This window comes from Nerophis ophidion, linkage group LG18, assembly GCF_033978795.1.
Source record: "Nerophis ophidion isolate RoL-2023_Sa linkage group LG18, RoL_Noph_v1.0, whole genome shotgun sequence".
Lineage (NCBI taxonomy): Eukaryota > Metazoa > Chordata > Actinopteri > Syngnathiformes > Syngnathidae > Nerophis > Nerophis ophidion.
The window spans coordinates 39,029,565-39,050,585 of NC_084628.1; the positions used below are offsets into that span (position 1 = coordinate 39,029,565).

Sequence of the window (21,021 nt, forward strand, 5' to 3'; positions counted from 1 at the left end):
TCAGTCCGGCGCTTACCAAAGGTATGCTGTAAATTTAGGCCTACGCTTAAAAATTTGAGTGTGATGTAAGGATACCATCATGAAAAGCACATTTTAATAAAAACAAAGTTTTTATGCTCTTACCTCTACTTATAAATGAAGTTCATGCGCAGCTCCTTCTGATCAAAAGCACCGATAACATGTTTATAGAAGTCTTCCTTATCTTTCTTCAGTTTTAAGAGTCTCTCTGTCTCGATGGAGCTCTTCCTTTATTACCTTCTGCTTCGTTTGAAAGTCCAGTTTACAAAACTGTTTTATTTTAGATATGTCATCCTCCATGTTAAATGTGCAAGCGAGAGGAAAAAAATAAATGATCGCTGCTCACTCTTGCTGCTTGTTGTCACTTCTTCTGCAGCCGAGTAGTTGCAAGAAGGATCAGTAGCGCCATCTACCACCAGGAGGCGGGAGTCGTTTAATGACTCATATTTGACACACGCAGCTACGGTATATTAATAAAACATAGCTGCTTACTGTTCTTTTTAGCACATTTAATAGTTTGGACCTTAAATCCTACTGAATACCTCTTATGCAATTTCAAAAGATTGAAATCAGCCTCCTCCATTTTGAAAATGATGACAGGTGAAGTGTCACTCGTGACGTGACGAGTTTGACCCGGCGGGAATTCTAGACACATGCTTATTTTTTGGCGAAACGAGTTTGACCCGCCGGAAATTCTAGACATGCGCTAACAAAAATAAAATTTTGCAAAACGAGTTTGACCCGGCGTTAATCCTGAGCCGGCGGTAATGCTAAGCATGCGCTGATTATTTTGCGAAACGAATTTGACCCGGCAGTAATTCTAGGCAGGCGCATACTATATACCCGCCGGCAATTCAAGGAAATACGCTACTTCAGATTGTTGTTGTTTTTTGTTTTTTTTTCATATTTTGCTGTGTGATTTGCGTTTCGCTTTATTGTAAAATATGTGGATGGAGAAGGGGTGTGACATTCATATGTTGTCAATATTCAGTGTTTTATCCTTCATAGTTGATATTGTGAATCCCACATTCTGGGTGTCTCATTCAGTAAAAAAATTAAAAATTCAATTCCGTTTTTTAAGGCGGTCTGTCATTCAGTTTTTAGCATTCAATCAGACATTATTGTGAGTTTTTTTTATCGATGTTCTTAAAAATAGGACCCAGGCACACATACTGTACAGCAGATTTTCACAGTTTACATACCGTATTTTTCGGAGTATAAGTCGCACCCGCTCGCTGAAAATGCACAATAAAGAAGGAAAAAAACATATATAAGTTGCAGTGGAGTATAAGTCGCATTTTTGGGGGAAATTTATTTGATAAAACCCAACACCAAGAATAGACATTTGAAAGGCAATTTAAAATAAATAAAGAATAGTGAACAACAGGCTGAATAAGTGTAGGTTATATGAGGCATAAATAACCAACTGCTATGTTAACTTAACATATTATGGTAAGAGTCATTCAAATAACTATAACATATAGAACATGCTATACCTTTACCAAACTATCTGTCACTCCTAATCCATAAATCCCATGAAATCTTATACGTCTAGTCTCTTACGTGAATGAGCTAAATAATATTATTTGATATTTTACGGTAATGTGTTAATAATTTCACACATAAGTCGCTCCTGAGTATAAGTAGCACCCCCGGCCAAACTATGAAAAAAAAACGCGACTTATAGTTCGAAAAATACAGTGTATATACAGTATATATTTATTAACATATATATATATATATATATATATATATATATATATATATATTTATATGTATGTGTATGTGTATATATATCTGGATATTTTGCCTTAGCCTTGAATGAACACTTGACACATATAATCACAGCAGTATGATGATTCTATGTGTCTACATTAAAACATTCTTCTTCATACTGCATTAATATATGCTACTTTTAAACTTTCATGCAGAGAGGAAAACCACAACTAAAAGTGTATTTATCAAACAGTTATTAAGCAGTGGCACAAACATTCATGTCATTTCCAAAACAGAAAGTGCAAGATTGTCAGAGACATTTTAAAACAAGCTATGAGTGCACTTTTGTGCATGATGTCACTAAGATGACATATGAAAACAACACTAACAGCACTTTTTGTACAGAACACCACTACAATAGTTTAAAACAAAAAAAGTGCACTTTTGTGCATGATGTCACACAAGATATTTCAATAAGTGTCAAATAAAAATGAGCTGCATAATAGGAAATCAAATAGTGTATGTCCTTCGCTATGTGGTAGGTTCCTGCGGACGTTATCTCCTTCTGTTGTTGACAATTTTTTTCATACGGTGTTGATCTGGAAATGGTTGCTTGGGCATTTTGTTGGTGTGGCACCAGCCGGAGATGTTGACATGCGGAATTTTAAGCACTCTTCATTCTCTAGCGGGTGATAATACCGGCAGTCCGTTATTATCGGACATCTCTACTCGCTACTGTGAATCGTTTCTCAATGTTCACTTCAAAAGACTCAAATTGTCCGCGGACGTCACATTTCCACCAAAAACCCAAGTTTCACTAAAAGCTGGTCCACAGTTAAATGATAAATAAATGGGTTGTACTTGTATTGCGCTTTTCTACCTTCAAGGTGCTCAAAGCGCTTTGACACTACTTCCACATTTACCCATTCACACACACATTCACACACTGATGGAGGGAGCAACCAGCACCCATCAGGAGCAAGGGTGAAGTGTCTTGCTCAGGACACAACGGACGTGACGAGGATGGTACTAGGTGGGATTTGAACCAAGGACCCTCGGGTTGCGCACGGCCACTCTCCCACTGCGCCACGCCGTCCCCCAGTTGAAATGAATTGCTCGATGTGACAGGAGGGATCAGATATTTTTTCAAAATTTACTAAAAAGTGCTAGTCAGAATTTAATGGCGTTTATAATAATTTGCTGCAAAACTATTCAAGTTAAAATTAAAGTACCAATGATTGTCACACACACACACTAGGTGTGGGGAAATTATTTTACTGCATTTGACCCATTACCCTTCATCCCCCCCTGGGAGGTGAGGGGAGCAGTGGGCAGCAGCAGTGGCCGCGCCCGGGAATCATTTTTGGTGATTTCAACCCCCAATTCCAACCTTTGATGCTGAGTGCCAAGCAGGGAGGTAATGGGTACCATTTTTTTTACAGTCTTTGGTATGACTCGGCCGGGATTTGAACTCACGACCTACAGACTCCAGTTTGGAACTGAACGGCAATCCTTCATGGATCGCCAGTATCAATATTCAGTACCATAAAAATGACTCAGTGGGATGCATTTTGGTCATCTACACTCTATTTTGAGTTGAGCTACACTCGAACTACACAGCACAATAATAACTGTATTGTTACTGGAAAAGACTGTCCTTCAGAACTAAGCATAGTTATCATCCTGGATTTTTTCGAGACTAATGTGTCACTTTTTTGTGGTTTTAACTTTGACAAATAGTGAAATGTGGAATCCTTATCGAGTTCAGAGCGGGAATTTTTTGGGGATTCAGCACTTTCCCCCCTGCTGCTATCTAAAAAAGGATCTGTAGTTATTCCAGCCAGACCCGCACTCTGTTTTAATCCGTGACTTTTCCCCACCGAAGCCAGGCCCTCTTCATCTGTAATCACTTACGTTCGGCAAAACGACTCATTTTCGCTGGAGCTCGTGTAAAGCCACGTTCTGAAGTGAAACCGTCATCTGAGGCATCTACAGCGGTTAACGCGGCGGTTCAGTGAGACAGGCAGGGAGTGGAATAGAAGACAATTCTTGCAGTGGTCACACGGACATCTCTGTCTTGTCCTGGGGGCAAAACCAGTCTGGGCTGCTTCCTACCAAAAGTCTTCTCTGAGCTGCAGACTCCACCACTATGGAAGTAGAATTGTCCCACATCAACTTATATATATATACATTGTATGTATATATATATATATATATAGTGTGAATGTTGTCTGTCTATCTGTGTTGGCCCTGAGATAAGGTGGCGACTTGTCCAGGGTGTACCCCGCCTTCCGCCCGATTGTAGCTGAGATAGGCGCCAGGGCCCCCCGCGACCCCAAAAGGGAATAAGCGGTAGAAAATGGATGGATGGATATAGATATATAGATATATATATATATATATATATATATATGTATAAGTATATATATATATGTATGTATATATATATATATATGTATATGTTAATAAATATATATATATATGTTAATAAATATATAAATACCAATGTTTTATACAAATAAATATTTTGTATAAATAAACTCGAATTCTTAAATATATTTGAGATTTTAAAATATATATAAATAAAATATAATCTCCGCTCGGGATGGTCTTCTGCTATGGACTGGACTCCCACTATTATGTTAGATCCACTATGGACTAGACTCTCACACTATTATGTTAGATCCACTATGGACTAGACTCTCACACTATTATTTTAGATCCACTATGGACTGGACTCTCACACTATTATGTTAGATCCACTATGGACTGGACTCTCTATTATATTAGATCCACTATGGACTGGACTCCCACATTATTATGTTAGATCCACTATGGACTGGACTCTCACACTATTATGTTAGATCCACTATGGACTGGACTCTCACACTATTATGTTGGATCCACTATGGACTGGACTCTCACACTATTATGTTAGATCCACTATGGACTGGCCTCTCACACTATTATGTTAGACCCACTCTGGACTGGACTCTATTAGATCCACTATGGACTGGACTCTCACCCTATTATGTTAGATCCACTATGGACTGGACTCTCACACCATTATGTTAGATCCACTATGGACTGGACTCTCACACTATTATGTTAGATCCACTATGGACTGGACTCTCACACTTTTATGTTAGATCCACTATGGACTGGACTCTCTTACTATTATGTTAGATCCACTATGGACTGGACTCTCACACTATTATGTTAGATCCACTATGGACTGGACTCTCACACTATTATGCTAGATCCACTATGGACTGGACTCTCACACTATTATGTTAGATCCACTATGGACTGGACTCTCACACTATTATGTTAGATCCACTTAACGTCCCTGTACCGGTCGCCCTAGGGGTGGGGAATCTTCCACATCTTTGGTCCTCTTTAAGGTTTCTCATTGTCTTCCCACTGGGTTGTGTTTTTCCTTGCCCTGATGTGGGATCTGAGCCGAAGATGTTGTTGTGGCTTGTGCAGCCCTTTGAGATACTTTTGATTTAGGGCTTTATAAATAAACATTAATTGGTTGATAAAATGAAAAAATATTAAAATAAGTCAAGAATTTGTATAAATAAACGTGTATTTGTAAATATAATTTTTGATATTTGAATATAAATATGCTTGATTTGTATTGAAATTGCACATGTGGATTGCTTTTTTTGCTTTTGTGTCGATGAGACATTCCTACCACACTACTATAAAAATGGCAGCAATTACCTCCCTGCTTGGCACTCAGCACTCACTAGCTTCCCAGGAGGGCTGGCCGATATATGGAACATACTGGATATATCGCGTGTTTGTCTCTGTGCGATATAGAAAATGACTATATGGTGATATTGGAGTATACGTTCTCACGCAGTTGCTTTTAGCTGCGGGCATTACACTAAAGGCTCTTCTCACTCTTTCTTGTCTCTCCTTCTCACAAACATAAAACAAGCGTACGCTCTTATATACTTCAAATACTCAACGTCATACGGCATGGGTAACATTAGCTGTGTTGCTAGCGGATTGGTAATACGAGAGAGAGAGAAGGTGCCAATCTGGTAACAGATGGAGGAAGAATTAATTCCCAAGAAAAACAGCAGGGGGTCCATCGTCTGGCGGTGGTTTGGCTTCAAGCGGGAAGATGTTGAACAGACAGCCGTAATATGTCAAGTATGCGGCAAAAGCGTTGCTACTAAAAGTAGCACCACTGCTAATATGTAGCATCATTTGAAAAGTCACCCGCTAGAGCATGGGTGTCAAACTCTGGCCCGCGGGCCAGTTTTGGCCCGCCGTGTAATTTAATTTGGCCCTTGAGGCAAGATCAATTTAGCATTACAGCTGGCCCGCCGGTGTTATACAGCGTCGTTGCCGCTGTAACACCGCATTCACCGCTAATACTCATACTTGCAAACCCTCCCCCGAAGTTCAGTGCCACTCCCGAAAATCTCCATTCTCCCGAATTTTTACCGATTTCCACCTGGACAACTATATTGGGGGCGTGCATTTAAGGCACTGCCTTTAGCGTTCTCTACAACCTGTCGTCACGTCCGCTTTTCCTCCATACTAACAGCGTGTCACACAATATTTGTGGCTTTTACCCCCTTGCAGCACTAACTCTTCCGGGAAACTTCCAGCAAACTGACCAATAATTAACGTTTTATCCATGCATTTTCTCTTGCTACCTCAAAGCTTGAATGTTTGGTTCATTCATTATTGTTATTTTATTTTCAAATTTATTATTAGCCTTTGGAAAAAAATTGATATTTACCTCAGAAGATTGCAAATAGAAAAGAAGGCATAACACTTTTATTTAATAGTTTTTTTGATATGCCATTGATATTTTTTTTAATTATTATTATTATTTGAAACTGGATTTTGCATGTCACTAAAGTTATATAAGCCTTGCTTGTTCAATATTTAATGCAAAACTTGTTTGGGTCCCTATTAAAAGGTTAATTTGTTCAACCTTGGCCCGCGGCTTTGTTCCGTTTAAAATTTTGGCCCACTCTGTATTTGAGTTTGACACCCCTGCGCTAGAGAATAAGAAGGACTTGAAATTCCGCATGTCAACATTGCCGTTCGGTGCCACACCAACAAAATGCCCAGGCGACCATTTCCAGATCAACACCGTATGAAAAAAATAGTCAACAACAGAAGGAGATAACGTCCGCAGGAACCTACCACATAGTGAAGGACATACACTATTTGATTTCCTATTATGCAGCTCATTTTTATTTGACACTTATTGAAATATCTTGTGACATCATGCACAAAAGTGCACTTTATTTGTTTTAAACTATTGCAGTGGTGTTCTGTACAAAAAGTGCACTTTAATTTAGTGTTGTTTAGATATGTCAGCTTATTGACATCACGCACAAAAGTGCACTCATAGCTGGTTTTAAAATGTCTCTGACAATCTTGCACTTTCTGTTTTGGAAATGACATGAATGTTTGTGCCACTGCTTAATAACTGTTTAATAAATACAATTTTAGTTGTGATTTCCCTCTCTGCATGAAAGTTTAAAATTAGCATATATTAATGCAGTATGAAGAAGAATGTTTTAATGTAGACACATAGAATCATCATACTGCTGTGATTATATGCATCAAGTGTTCATTCAAGGCTAAGGCAAAATATCCAGATATATATGGTGTATCGTCACATGGCCTAAACATATCCAGATATTAATAAAAGGCCTTTTTCGTCCACAGTATATAAAAACAAAAAACTTATATAAATGGTCACATATAACAACAATAGTCAACTATTTACATTCTAAAAAGAACAGCAGTGACCTGAAGTCTTTAAGTATATTAAACAAATAGTATTATTCTTAATATTTTTTATTTATTTTGTTAGTAGCATGACATTAACATGTAATCTGTAATGAAAACATGTTTTTAAAGACAAATCTTTGTGTTTTTCTTTATTTGTATCAACGTTTCAGCCTTTTTGCAGTTTCTTTGAATTGTTGATGTGCTCTAAAACTTAATAAATAAATAAAAAAGAGCTGCATCAGCAAATGGCACACGTGTAAACTTGCTCTTCCTGGTCTTATCAGTAACCACGGAGGGGTCAAAGTCTTACTAAACCATAGAAGTTTGTCAGACATAGTTGATGAATCGTTGAACAACAGCGTACTTTATTCATCAGCGAGGTCCGCAGCACTTGGAGGATATTTAGCCAAAGTATATCTCTCCTCTAGCAGTCCTTATAACTCAAAATAATGTCACCTCGGGTCTTTGAGTCCATAATACTGAAATTGACTCCGTCAGGCCTAGACGGGCATGTTTGCGTGTGCGTGAGTGTTTACTTACACCCGTTGACCTCATCTGAGCATTATGACAGTTATTCAGGGAGAAACCTGTTTGGAGAGTCCTATGATTGACAGATTTATTACTAAGCCTCGCTTTGGCGAAGTGGAGTCACACATAATGATCATACTCTATTACCTCTCCAAGAAGACTGACCCCAGTTTACTGGCTGCTTGCCCCAGGAGGAATGTATTCTTTCGCCATATGCAAAACATGTTATTTATTAGACTAGCAGATACTACACTCGACACCCGACTCGGGCAAATGAAGGCCCGTTGAGCTTTTCAATCTGGCCCGCCGGACATTAAGTTTGTCATGTCTGTTGATCATGTTTTTGTTTGGCCATGTGCTGTTTGTTTATTTGGACACGCAGTTCCTGTTTTTGCACTTCCTTGTTTGTTTTGTTTCCATGACTACCCATTAGTTTTCACCTGTCCTCATGTCACGCACCTGTCTCACGTTTTGCACTCGCACACCTGTTTTCACTAATGTCTATTATTTAAACCGAAAGTTGACAGGGAGTCAGCCTGGCGATTTTACCTTTACCCACGTCATGCCATGCTATACCTCTGTCACTCATGCCGATCCATAGTTTTGCTTCTTGTCATGCCACGTAGGTTTTGGTTATTAATCCCACAGTTAGTGTCTTTTGTTTTTTGTCCATAGTTCTGCCTTTGTGCGAGTGCTTTGTTTTCTTTAGCCAAGTTTGTTCTCCGCCATTGTGCGCGCCTTTTCTTTGGTAGGCATAGTGTTAAAATAAAAAAATGTCTTTACCTTCACGCCTTGCCCGCTCCAACTTTCCTTTGCCATCCGGAAAAACAAACCTCAAAGTCCACGTATTGACAAAGTTTTTGGAAATACATTTGTGTAAATAAGTTGTGACAGTCTCTCGCTGTCGTGCGGGTTCCATGGACCACCAAATAGGGACATTGTTGAGCAGGGTTGTGACTTTGTTTATTTTCGCAAACAAAACCTCAGTGCAGGTCGCTTATCAGCTCCTCTTCTCCGCTCGCTCATCGTTTGGCTCTGGTTCTTTTCTAGGGATGCACCGATTAATCGGTAACCGAATATATTCGGCCGAATATGGCAAAAAAAGCCACATTCGGCTTTCGGTGGAATGAGTTAAAAGCAAGGCCGAATAGTGGCGTGTGACGCAAAGACGCAATTTTTTGACGCGGTGACGCAATCAACCAACGTGCAGTGTTAAATTTAAATTGTTTTATACATAGTTAGTTTCCTTCTTTTTATTCTGAAGCTGAAGTACTGTTATTGACAAATCTGTTCTGGCCTGGGATATGTTGTGTACCTGTATAAGTGTATGAGGTTACAAGCACACACTTATTGAGATTTAGTGGTGCCTCTGTTTACATTATTAGCCTGTTGTGTAGGCTACCTGTATAAGTGTATGAGGTTACAAGCACACACTTAATTGAGATTTACTTAAGCCTTTTGTTTACATTATTAGCCTATCTACTGTGGCTAAGTAGACTTTTGCCAAAAGGGCACGGTGGCAGAGGGGTTAGTGCGTCTGCCTCACAATACGAAGGTCCTGCAGTCCTGGGTTCAATTCCAGGCCGAGGATCTTTCTGTGTGGAGTTTGCATGTTCTCCCCGTGAATGCGTGGGTTCCCTCCTGGTACTCCGGCTTCCTCCCACTTCCAAAGACATGCACCTGGGGATAAGTTGATTGGCAACACTAAATTGGCCCTAGTGTGTGAATGTGAGTGTGAATGTTGTCTGTCTATCTGTGTTGGCCCTGCGATGAGGTGGCGACTTGTCCAGGGTGTACCCCGCCTTCCGCCCGATTGTAGCTGAGATAGGCGCCAGCGCCCCTCGCGACCCCAAAAGGGAATAAGCGGTAGAAAATGGATGGATGGACAATAATTCATTTGTTGTGGGTTTATCCACTTTAATGCACTTAATTTCTTTTTTTTTGAATGCATGTTTTGTTTGAAGGCCTAATAGAAATGAAAAACTGTGCTTTTTTTGAAAAGCAAAGACTACTGGAATATTAAAAAATGTCAATATTCAATAAAAATTTACTTTATTTGAAAAACATGTCTAAAAATTTATTCTAGGCTATTTATGCAATATAAAAAATTTGTGAAAAACTGCATTCATTATTCGGTATTTGGTATTCAGCCTTCGGCCAAGCGCTCAAATTTTATTCGGTTTCGGTTTCGGCCACAAATTTTCATTTCGGTGCATCTTTTCCTCTCTCACTCAACGTCAGCTTCCCTCTGGCTTCTTCTCGTCTCTCCGCCTCTCTCCCTGACGTTCACAGCTGTCGCCCTTTTATATAGTGCGAGAGGATTACTTAATTGTCCCCAGGTGCGCCGTCCACTCACCTGATCTTGATTGCGGCGTCGCTCCCAGCGCGCCGTCTTCGCCTCCTCGCCACCATCTTGGGCCAGGCTCCGGCATGCCCAGCCTTGATGTTGGACTGCCGTCCCCGCCTCTCCACATATGTAAATAATGTTTTTAGATCTTTAAGATCGAAACTGTGGCTTCCATTATGAAGTGCAGTGATGTTTTCAAATTACCATAAGTCTTGAACTCTAGAAACTATTCCAATGGTTGTAATCTGCGCTTTTGCATGATATACTAGTTACTATGGTAAACTAATTAGTTACTATGGTCATCTAATTAGTTACTATGGTCATCTAAAGGCCTACTGAAAGCCACTACTACCGACCACGCAGTCTGATAGTTTATATATCAATGATGAAATATTAACATTGCAACACATGCCAATACGGCCGCTTAAGTTTACTAAATTGCAATTTTAAATTTCGTGCGGAAGTATGATGCTAAAACGTCACGGTATGATGACGCGTGCGCGTGAGGACATTTTGGTCAAGCACTGTTCACAGCTATAAGTCGTCTCTTTTCATCGCATAATTCCACATTATTCTAGACATCTGTGTTGCCAAATCTTTTGCAATTTGTTCAATTAATAATGGAGACGTCAAAGAAGAAAGATGTAGGTGGGAAGCGGTGTATTGCGGCCGCCTTTAGCAACACATACACAGCCGGTGTTTCCTTGTTTACATTCCCGAAAGATGACGGTGAAGCTTTACTATGGAACAGAGCGGCCAAGCGAACATGGCTCCCTACCACATGTCAACTGGCAGGTTTCAGTGAGAAAATGGTGGTAATAAGTCGGCTCTTACCGTAGACATGAGCGGAGAGCTCGCGTCGTTCCTCCTGCACCTGTCAAAGGGGCAGCTGCGACTCTCTTGTCTCTTCCCACCAACCGCCCTTGACCGTCGGATGCTTCCGCCGTTCTTGGAGGGGAAAAAAAAAAATCTCAGCCCGGCCCGACCGGCTGCCTTCGCCTCATCGAGAAACATAGCTTACTTCGGAGAAACTGCCGTGGCCACACCCCTCCAACTTTCAGGTTGTACAGGTACGACCATATAATCTCACTAAAACACTAGTTACACAATAAGATGATAAGGGATTTTCCAGAATTATCCTAGTAAATGTGTCTAATAACATCTGAATCACTCTGTCGTCTAGTTTTTTAAATTATTTTTTCATTATTTTTTTTTTTCTAATCCTTCACTCCATTTCATCATCCACTTCATCCTCGCTCAAATTAATGGGGAAATCGCCCCTTTCTCGGTCTGAATCGCTCTCGCTGCTGGTGGCCATGATTGTAAACAATGATCAGATATGAGGAACTCCACAACCGGTGACGTCACACGCACATCGTCTGTTACTTCCGGTACAGGCAAGGCTTTTTTATTAGCGACCAAAAGTTGCTAACTTTATCGTGGATGTTCTCTACTAAATCCTTTCAGCAAAAATATGGCGATATCGCGAAATGATCAAGTATGACACATAGAATTGACCTGCTATCCCCGTTTAAATAAGAAAATCTCATTTCAGTAGGATTTCTAAGTCACAGCAGCTCAGACGACGCACCGATCAGTGTGGGTGGGAAGCGTTTTCACAGATCGGCCAACCTAAAATGCGGGTGTCAGGGACAGACACGTTAGTAGATTTTTACAACAAAGTTCTAAAGCTTAGTGATATATCAGATTGTAGGGGGGGTTGGGGGGGTTACCCTTCGTGTTCATATTTCGCTGCGTTTGTTGCATTTTTGTATGATTGTAAAATATCTTAACCGAGAAGGAGTGTGATGTTCATATGTTGTCAATATTCAGTGTTTTATCCTTCATAGTTAATATTGTAAACCCCCCGTTCTATATTTTCATGTACATTCTGGGTGTCTCATTCAGTAAAAAAAAAGTTAAAATTCCATAAAATAAAATTTTTTAACGCGGTCTGTCATAACATTTTTAGTTTTCAATCAGACATTATTGTAAAGTTTGGTATTAGTGTTCCTAAAAATCAGATTTACCGGCCCCCAGACACATTTGTTTCTCTAAATTTGGCCCCCGAGTCAAAATGATTGCCCAGGCCTGCTCTACACTGTGTTTTCCTACCATTTACAGTATAGTGAAGTGAATTCTATTTATATAGCACTTTTCTTTAGAGACTCAAAGCCCTTTTACATAGTGAACCCCAATATCTAAGTTACATTGAAACCAGTGTGGGTGGCACCGGGAGCAGGTGGGTAAAGTGTCTTGCCCAAGGACACAGCGGCAGTGACTAGGATGGCGGCAGCGGGGATCGAACCTGAAACCCTCAAGTTGCCGGCATGCCAACTCTACCAACTGAGCTATACCACCCCACAACATATAGACATTATAATGGTGGCGTAGCATGTTTTCTGGTAATGCATACACCCTGGGCTGGTGGTGGCAGATCTCTGCTCTTATTCATTACCGCTTGTACTTAATACAGAATGAATGCATTCTTCTAATATGTATTTATACTTGCTAAATATAGCGATAATCCCAGTGGAGGGGGGCATGGCCTGCGGGCCTGCAGCAAAGCGGGGTGTGCCAGGACCGGCTTCGAAATCAGCGACAGGTGCGTAGATGGCCCACCTGGGCCTGGTTATCGAATCACCTGTCGCTCTGTTAAAAGGCAGCAGCCGGGAGGAGTGAGGTGTTGGAGCTAGAGTGAGAGAAGACGGACAGAAAAAAGACAGTCGCTGAAAAGCAACCTGTTGAGAGGAGAAAATAAAACTGTATTGTAACCCTGATCCGGGCTCCCATGGCGTTGATTGTTGGTCCGAAGAACCCCGTGGAGGGCAACCTCCACAATTGGTGCCCAAACAAGCCGGACCACCTGAGGCAATGGAAACCGAGCCCCTGACGGCTTTGACAAGCGTGCTCGCCAAGATGACAGCGGCCAGCCACCAACAGCTGGAGACGGTCCGCCAACAGTCTTGCAACCGATTGCGGACCGGGTGGTAGCGGCACGGCCAACATCAACGCCCGTCGCCGTGCAGCGCATTGGGGAGGAGGAAGACACCCATGCCTTCCTGGACATTTCCGTGGCCACGGCAGAGGCATGCACGGGGCCGAAAGACGAATGGGAAGCCTCCCGAGTGCGCTTCCCGGACTTGAGGAGGGCGGTGCTGGACCGGACCGGGTGTACTCCAGAGGACTGTCAACACCGGTTCCGGACGATGCGCCTGGTGACAGAGGACTGCCCGTTCCAGCTGGGTCAACGGCTCCAGGAGGCGGCGACGCGCTGGCTGCGGCCGAGGAAGGGAGACGGCCGGTTGATGGACCAGATCCCGGCGCAAACGACAAACTGGGTCCGGTATCACCGGCCCCGGGACCTGGCAGCTGCGGTGACGCTCGCCGAGGACCACCAATCAACGCCGTGACAGCCTGGATCAGGGTTACAATAAAGTTTTATTGTCTTCTCTCAACATGTTGCTTTTCAGCGATTTGTCTTATTTTCTGTCCGTCTTTGTCTCACTCTTGCTCTCACTCCAGCTCCAACACCTCTTTCCTCCCGGCTGCTGCCTTTTAACAGAGCGACAGGTGATTAGATAACCAGGCCCAGGTGGGCCATCTACGCACCTGTCGCTGATTTCTATGCCGGTCCTGGCTCACCCCGCTTCGCTGCAGTCCCGCAGGCCACGACCCCCTCCACAGCATCATAGATCATTCTCTGGCAAACTACATACACCACATCCATCCATTTATTTTCTACCGCTTGTCCTTTTCAGGGTGAGGTGGTTGCTGGAGCCTATCTCAGCCGCACATGGGCCACAGTTGCTCTTAAATGGCCTTATGACCCATTTGTCATTTTTTTGTCTTTTTTACGAGCTGTATGCATGGCATGAGGACATAAAAATGATGTTTGGTTGGGACTTGATTAGCACCGTGAATTAATTAATCAGCGTTCGCACTGCAGCACGGAGAAACAGACTAATTCATGTGTTTATTTTAACTGTGTCACACCTATTTAATACATTTAAATGGGACGGGCCTGCTGCTCCACATAGAGAGGAGCCAGATGAGGTGGTTCTGGGCATCTGGTCAGGATGCCACCAGAACGCCTCCCTATGTAGGAGGCCACGGGGAAGACCCAGGACACGTTGGGAAGACTATGTCTCCCGGCTGGCATGGGAAGGCCTACGTTTCCCCCGGGAGGAGCTGGACCAAGTGGCTGGGGAGAGGGAAGTCTGGGCTTCTTTGCTTAGGCTGCTGCTCCCGCGACCCGCCCTTGGATAAGCGGAAGAAGATGAATGGATGGATGGGACGGATCTTTCTGTGTGGCATTTGCATGTTCTCCCCGCGACTGCGTGGGTGCCCTCGGGGTACTCCGGCTTCCTCCCACCTCAAAGACATGCACCTGGGGATAGGCCCCTCCCACCTCCAAGGACATGCACCTGGGGATAGGCCCCTCCCACTTCCAAAGACATGCACCTGGGGATAGGCCCCTCCCACCTCCAAAGATATCCACCTGGGGATAGGCCCCTCCCACCTCCAAAGACATCCACCTGGGTATAGGCCCCTCCCACCTCCAAAGACATGCACCTGGGGATAGGCCCCTCCCACCTCCAAAGACATGCACCTGGGGATAGGCTCCTCCCACCTCCAAAGACATGCACCTGGGTATAGGCCCCTCCCACCTCCAAAGACATCCACCTGGGGATAGGCCCCTCCCACCTCCCAAAGATATCCACCTGGGAATAGGCCCCTCCCACTTCCAAAGACAAGCACCTGGGGATAGGTTGATTGGCAACACTAAATTGGCCCTAGTGTGTGAATGTTGTCTGTCTTGCGATGAGTTGGTGACTTGTCCAGGGTGTACCCCGCCTTCCGCCCTAATGCAGCTGAGATAGGCTCCAGCGACCCCAAAAGGGACAAGCGGTAGATAAGTGGATGGATGTTGTCTGTCTATCCGTGTTAAAACCTGTGATGAGGTGGTGGCTTGTCCAGGGTGTACACCGCCTTCCGCCCTGCAGCTGAGATTGGCTGCAGGATAAGCGAAAGAAGATGGATGGATGGATGGGGACGGATCTTTCTGTGTGGCGTTTGCATGTTCTCCCCGCGACTGCGTGGGTTCCCTCGGGGTACTCCGGCTTCCTCCCACCTCAAAGACATGCACCTGGGGATAGGCCCCTCCCACCTCCAAAGATATCCACCTGGGGATAGGCCCCTCCCACCTCCAAAGACATGCACCCAGTGACCCCAAAAGGGACAAACGGTAGATAAATGGATGGATGTTGTCTGTCTATCTGTGTTAAAACCTGTGATGAGGTGGTGACTTGTCCAGGGTGTGTGCCGCCTTCCGCCCTGCAGCTGAGATTGGCTCCAGCGACCCGCCTTTGGATAACCCCCCCCGCAAACCTGAAAGGGACAAGCTGTAGAAAATGGATGTCTAAATGGGATGACTTGTGTTACATTTCTCTGTGTGAAGTCACTGTATAAGCACTTATTTTCCCATTGGGTGATGACTGCAATGTTCACAGCCAATCGGTGGGCAGCACCTGGCAGACGGTAGCCGACCAAGTGAGGCACGAGCGGCACACCGTCGTTGGACTCTTCCCGAACACGGTTTATCTTTTCATCGTCCGAGCGGTCAACTCGTACGGCCTCAGTGACCCCAGCCCCATCTCCGAGCCTGTCAGGACGCAAGGTGAGTGACGAAAGTGCTATTCGGCGACATTTGATGTTGAACAGCCTAATAATTACGTGTTTGTATGAGACAGAAGAAAATACTAAGGCAGTGTTTTTCAACAACTGTGCCGCGGCACACATAGTCTGGTGTGCCGTGGGAGATTATCGAATTTCACCTATTTGGGGTTAAAATAATTTTTGCAAACCAGTAATTATAGTCTGCAAATGATTTGTTGTTGTTGAGCTCGGCAGAGTAACCGTGTAATACTCTTCCATATCAGTAGGTGGCAGCCGGTAGCCAATTACTTGGTAGGTGTCGGAAACAGTGGGAGGCAGGGTGCAGGTAAAAATTTGTCTAATGCTTAAACCAAAAATAAACAAAAGGTGAATGCCCTTAAGAAAAGGCATTGAAGCTATGCAGAACGAAATTAAAACTGAACTGGCTACAAAGTAAAGAAAAACAGAATGCTGGACGACAGCAAAGACTTACTGTGGAGCCAAGACGGCGTCCACAATGTACACCCCGAACATGACATGACAATCAACAATGTCCTCACAAAGAAGGATAAAAACAACTAAAATATATTCTTGATTGCTAAAACAAAGTAGATATCGCTCAAAGGAAAACATGAAACTGATCCAGGAAAATTCCAAAAAAAAAGAAAAAGCCACCAAAATAGGAGCGCAACAGTAAAACACTACACACAGGAAAACATCAAAAAAGTGAAAATAAGTCAGGGTGTCATGTGACAGGTGGTGACAGTACACCTACTTTGAGACAAGAGCTATAGTCATGCATGCTTGGTTATGCTTTAAAGTCATATCCAACAATTGCGAGAAAGACTTGTTACTGTCAATATCAGCTACTGAGTTTAATTTTTTATGTTTTCTGCTGGTGGTGTCTGAACTTTTTCAATGGAAAAAATGTGCCTTGGCTCAGAAAAGGTTGAAACACACTGGTCTACATGACAGGAAATAAAAGCATGCATTAGCATATCAGTGTTGGCCTGAGAGAGAAACAGGCGAACCCTGGCTATGATCTTAAGATGATAAAAAAAATATTTTTGTAATACAAACCCTGTTTCCATATGAGTTAGGAAATTGTGTTAGATGTAAATATAAACGGAATACAATGATTTGCAAATCCTTTTCAACCCATATTCAGTTGAATATGCTACAAAGACAACATATTTGATGTTCAAACTCATAAACATTTTTTTTTTGCAAATAGTCATTAACTTTAGAATTTGATGCCAGCAACACGTGACAAAGAAGTTGGGAAAGGTGGCAATAAATACTGATAAAGTTGAGGAATGCTCATCAAACACTTATTTGGAACATCCCACAGGTGCGCAGGCTAATTGGGAACAGGTGGGTGCCATGATTGGGTATAAAAACAGCTTCCCAAAAAATGTAGTCTTTCACAAGAAAGGATGGGGCGAGGTACACCCCTTTGTCCACAACTGCGTGAGCAAATAGTCAAACAGTTTAAGAACAACGTTTCTCAAAGTGCAATTGCAAGAAATTTAGGGACTTCAACATCTACGGTCCATAATATCATCAAAAGGCTCAGAGAATCAGGAGAAATCACTCCACGTAAACGGCATGGCCGGAAACCAACATTGAATGACCGTGACCTTCGATCCCACAGATGGCACTGTATCAAAAACCGACATCAATCTCTAAAGGATATCACCACATGAGCTCAGGAACAGTTCAGAAAACCATTGTCACTAAATACAGTTTGTCGCTACATCTGTAAGTGCAAGTTAAAGCTCTACTATGCAAAGCGAAAGCCATTTATCAACAACATCCAGGCTTCTCTAAGATGGACTGATGCAAAGTGTAAAAGTGGTCTGACGAGTCCAAATTTTAAATTGTTTTTGGAAATATTCGACGTCGTGTCAACCGGACCAAAGGGGAAGCGAACCATCCAAACTGTTATCGACGCAAAGTTCAAAAGCCAGCATCTGTGATGGTATGGGGGTGCATTAGTGCCAAAAGCATGGGTAACTTACACATCTGTGAAGGCACCATTAATGCTGAAAGGTACATACAGGTTTTGGAACAACATATGCTGCCATCTAAGCGCCGTCCTTTTCATGGACGCCCCCGCTTATTTCAGCAAGACAATGCCAAGCCACATACAGCACGTGTTACAACAGTGTGGCTTTGTAAAAAAAGAGTGCGGGTACTTTCCTGGCCCGCCTGCAGTCCAGACCTGTCTCCTATCGAAAATGTGTGGCGCATTATGAAGCGTAAAATACGACAGCGGAGACCCCGGACTGTTGAACGACTGAAGCTCTACATAAAACAAGAATGGGAAAGAATTCCACTTTCAAAGCTTCAACAATTAGTTTCCTCAGTTCCCAAACGTTTATTGAGTGTTGTTAAAAGAAAAGGTGATGTAACACAGTGGTGAACAGGCCCTTTCCCAACTACTTTGGCACGTGTTACAGCCATGAAATTCTAAGTTAATTATTATTTGCAAAAAAAAAATTAAGTTTGAGTTTGAACATCAAATATCTTGTCTTTGTAGTGCATTCAACTGAATATGGGTTGAAAAGGATTTGCAAATCATTATATTCTGTTTATATTTACATCTAACACAATTTCCCAACTCAAGTGGAAACGGGGTTTGTATTTTTAATCCATCCATCCCATCCATTTTCTACCGCTTATTCCCTTTCGGGGTCGCGGGGGGCGCTGGCGCCTATCTCAGCTACAATCGGGCGGAAGGCAGGGTACACCCTAGACAAGTCGCCACCTCATCGCAGGGCCAACACAGAAGGGCTTCACGGTGGCAGAGGGGTTAGTGCGTCTGCCTCACAATACGAAGTTCCTGCAGTCCTGGGTTCAAATCCAGGCTCGGGATCTTTCTGTGTGGAGTTTGCATGTTCTCCCCGTGAATGCGTGGGTTCCCTCCGGGTACTCCGGCTTCCTCCCACTTCCAAAGACATGCACCTGGGGATAGGTTGATTGGCAACACTAAATGGTCCCTAGTGTGTGAATGTGAGTGTGAATGTTGTCTGTCTATCTGTATTTTTAATATGTGAGTCAAATATCAGTTTGGGTCAGAAAATACGCCCAGATAATATATATACTGTTGGTTTAAAATCTTGTAATTTTGGTAAAAGTTTAGACTTGGACAAACTTTATTGATTCAGGCGCCTACTCAACTTGAAAGTGATTACAACTATTTTAACCTGATCTCTCCTGCTACAACTAAGTTGCTTTTCCCCCCCCGTCACATTTTGAAATGTCATCTAAAGTTTACCTTTTTTTCCCCGAGCTGCCGCTTCCTGGTACTTACACAAGTGTGTGTGTTCCAGATGGCAGTCCGCCAGAAAGCGGGGTGGACCACAGGCAGGTGCAGAGGGAACTCGGCGAGGTGTCGGTCTACCTTCAGAAACCCGTCGTCCTGTCTCCCACCAGTGCCAAGATTTCTTGGAGTGTAAGTTTTGCCCACGGAGGAAATGTGTTCTCTCCAAAGCGTGTGGAGGATACGCTAATCTTCTTCAAAACTCCGTCATAAACTGATTACTTCCCCCGTCGCGAAATCTGCTTTACTAACTTTCTGCAGGTCGGCCGACATTCCCGCTACGTTCAGGGTTACCGCGTGTTTTACCGCACCATCGGCAGCTCCTGGTTGGTCCAAGATGCTGAGGCCGCATCGGAGCACAGCACCATCTTAATAGATCTGCTCAGAAACACCGAATACGAGGTCAAGATACGGCCGTACTTCAACGAGCTGCAGGGCCACGACAGCCTCATGGTGTTGCTGCGCACCCCGCAGGAAGGTATGATCGGGGATGACACCAGGAGCGACAATGTGCACGCTCGGTGGTTCTAATGACGCACTATCACACTGCAGTGTTAAGCGCAGCGCCGCAGGCGGTGTCGGTGGTGCAGCTCGCCAACAGCTCCAGTCTCAGCGTGTCCTGGGAGCCGCCGCCTCACAGCGCTCAGAGCGGCATCATTCGGGAGTACAAGGTGATGTAAAAGCAACAATCACTGGTCATTTAACATCCAAACAAGATTAGGATTAGTGTGCCACAGTATAGAATAATTAAGTATAAGAAAAACCTCTTTGCAATTGCCACAAAGTGAATACTGAATAAAACACGGAGATAGGATAGGTCTTTATTGTCATTGCACAAGTACAACAAAACTTTGTTTTCAGCACAAACCCGTTCAAGAGTAGACAAACAAACAATGTACAGCAGGGTTGGGCATTACGTCGATCGCGGAGGGTGTGTCAGTCGATCACAAGCCAGGCATTAAAAAAATAGACATAAAAATGAGAACTCATCAATCTTCACCAAGACTTCGCTTTTGTCAGTTTTTTGACATTCTCGGCAGCCGAGGATCTTGTGAGCTGCTGCGAGCTCATCATTAAAGGGGAACATTATCACAATTTCAAAAGGGTTGAAACCAATAAAAATCAGTTCCCAGTGGCTTGTTGTATTTTGTGAAGTTTTTTTCTAAATTTTACCGGTCTCGGAATATCCCTAAATAAAGCTTTAAAGTGCCTTATTTTCGCTCTCTGCGAAGACACTGGCCATTTCCCTGTGACGTCACACAGTGCTGCCAATGTAAACAAACAATGGGAATACCACAGCAAGATATAGCGACATTAGCTCGGATTCAAACTCGGATTTCAGCGACTAAAGCTATTCAACAGATTACGCATGTATTGAAACAGATGGTTGGAGTATGAAAGTATTGAAGAAGAAACTGAAGCTATTGAGCGAATTCATAGTCATAGCATGGCCGAATAGCTGCGTTAGCATCGCCGGTAAAATGTGCGGACCAAACGATCAGGACTTTCACATCTTTTGACACTGGAGCAACTTAAATCCGTCGATTGGTAAGTGTTTTTTTCGCATTAAATGTGGGTGGAAGGAAACGTAATATAGTTGCAAATGCATCTGCATGTTATCCATACATCTCTGTGCCATGTCTGCCTTAGCATC

General features: G+C 43.2%; 1 protein-coding gene across 1 annotated transcript in view; it reads left to right on the forward strand.

Annotated features, from left to right (window-relative positions):
• zgc:77784 (uncharacterized protein LOC402947 homolog) overlaps positions 1-21,021 on the forward strand; it is a 206,847-nt gene that overhangs the window by 139,121 nt on the left and 46,705 nt on the right. The window contains exons 13-16 of the mRNA XM_061878097.1: positions 15,898-16,064; positions 19,378-19,499; positions 19,629-19,845; positions 19,920-20,038. Coding sequence (XP_061734081.1) covers positions 15,898-16,064; positions 19,378-19,499; positions 19,629-19,845; positions 19,920-20,038 — 625 coding nt within the window. The remainder of the gene's footprint in view (positions 1-15,897; positions 16,065-19,377; positions 19,500-19,628; positions 19,846-19,919; positions 20,039-21,021) is intronic.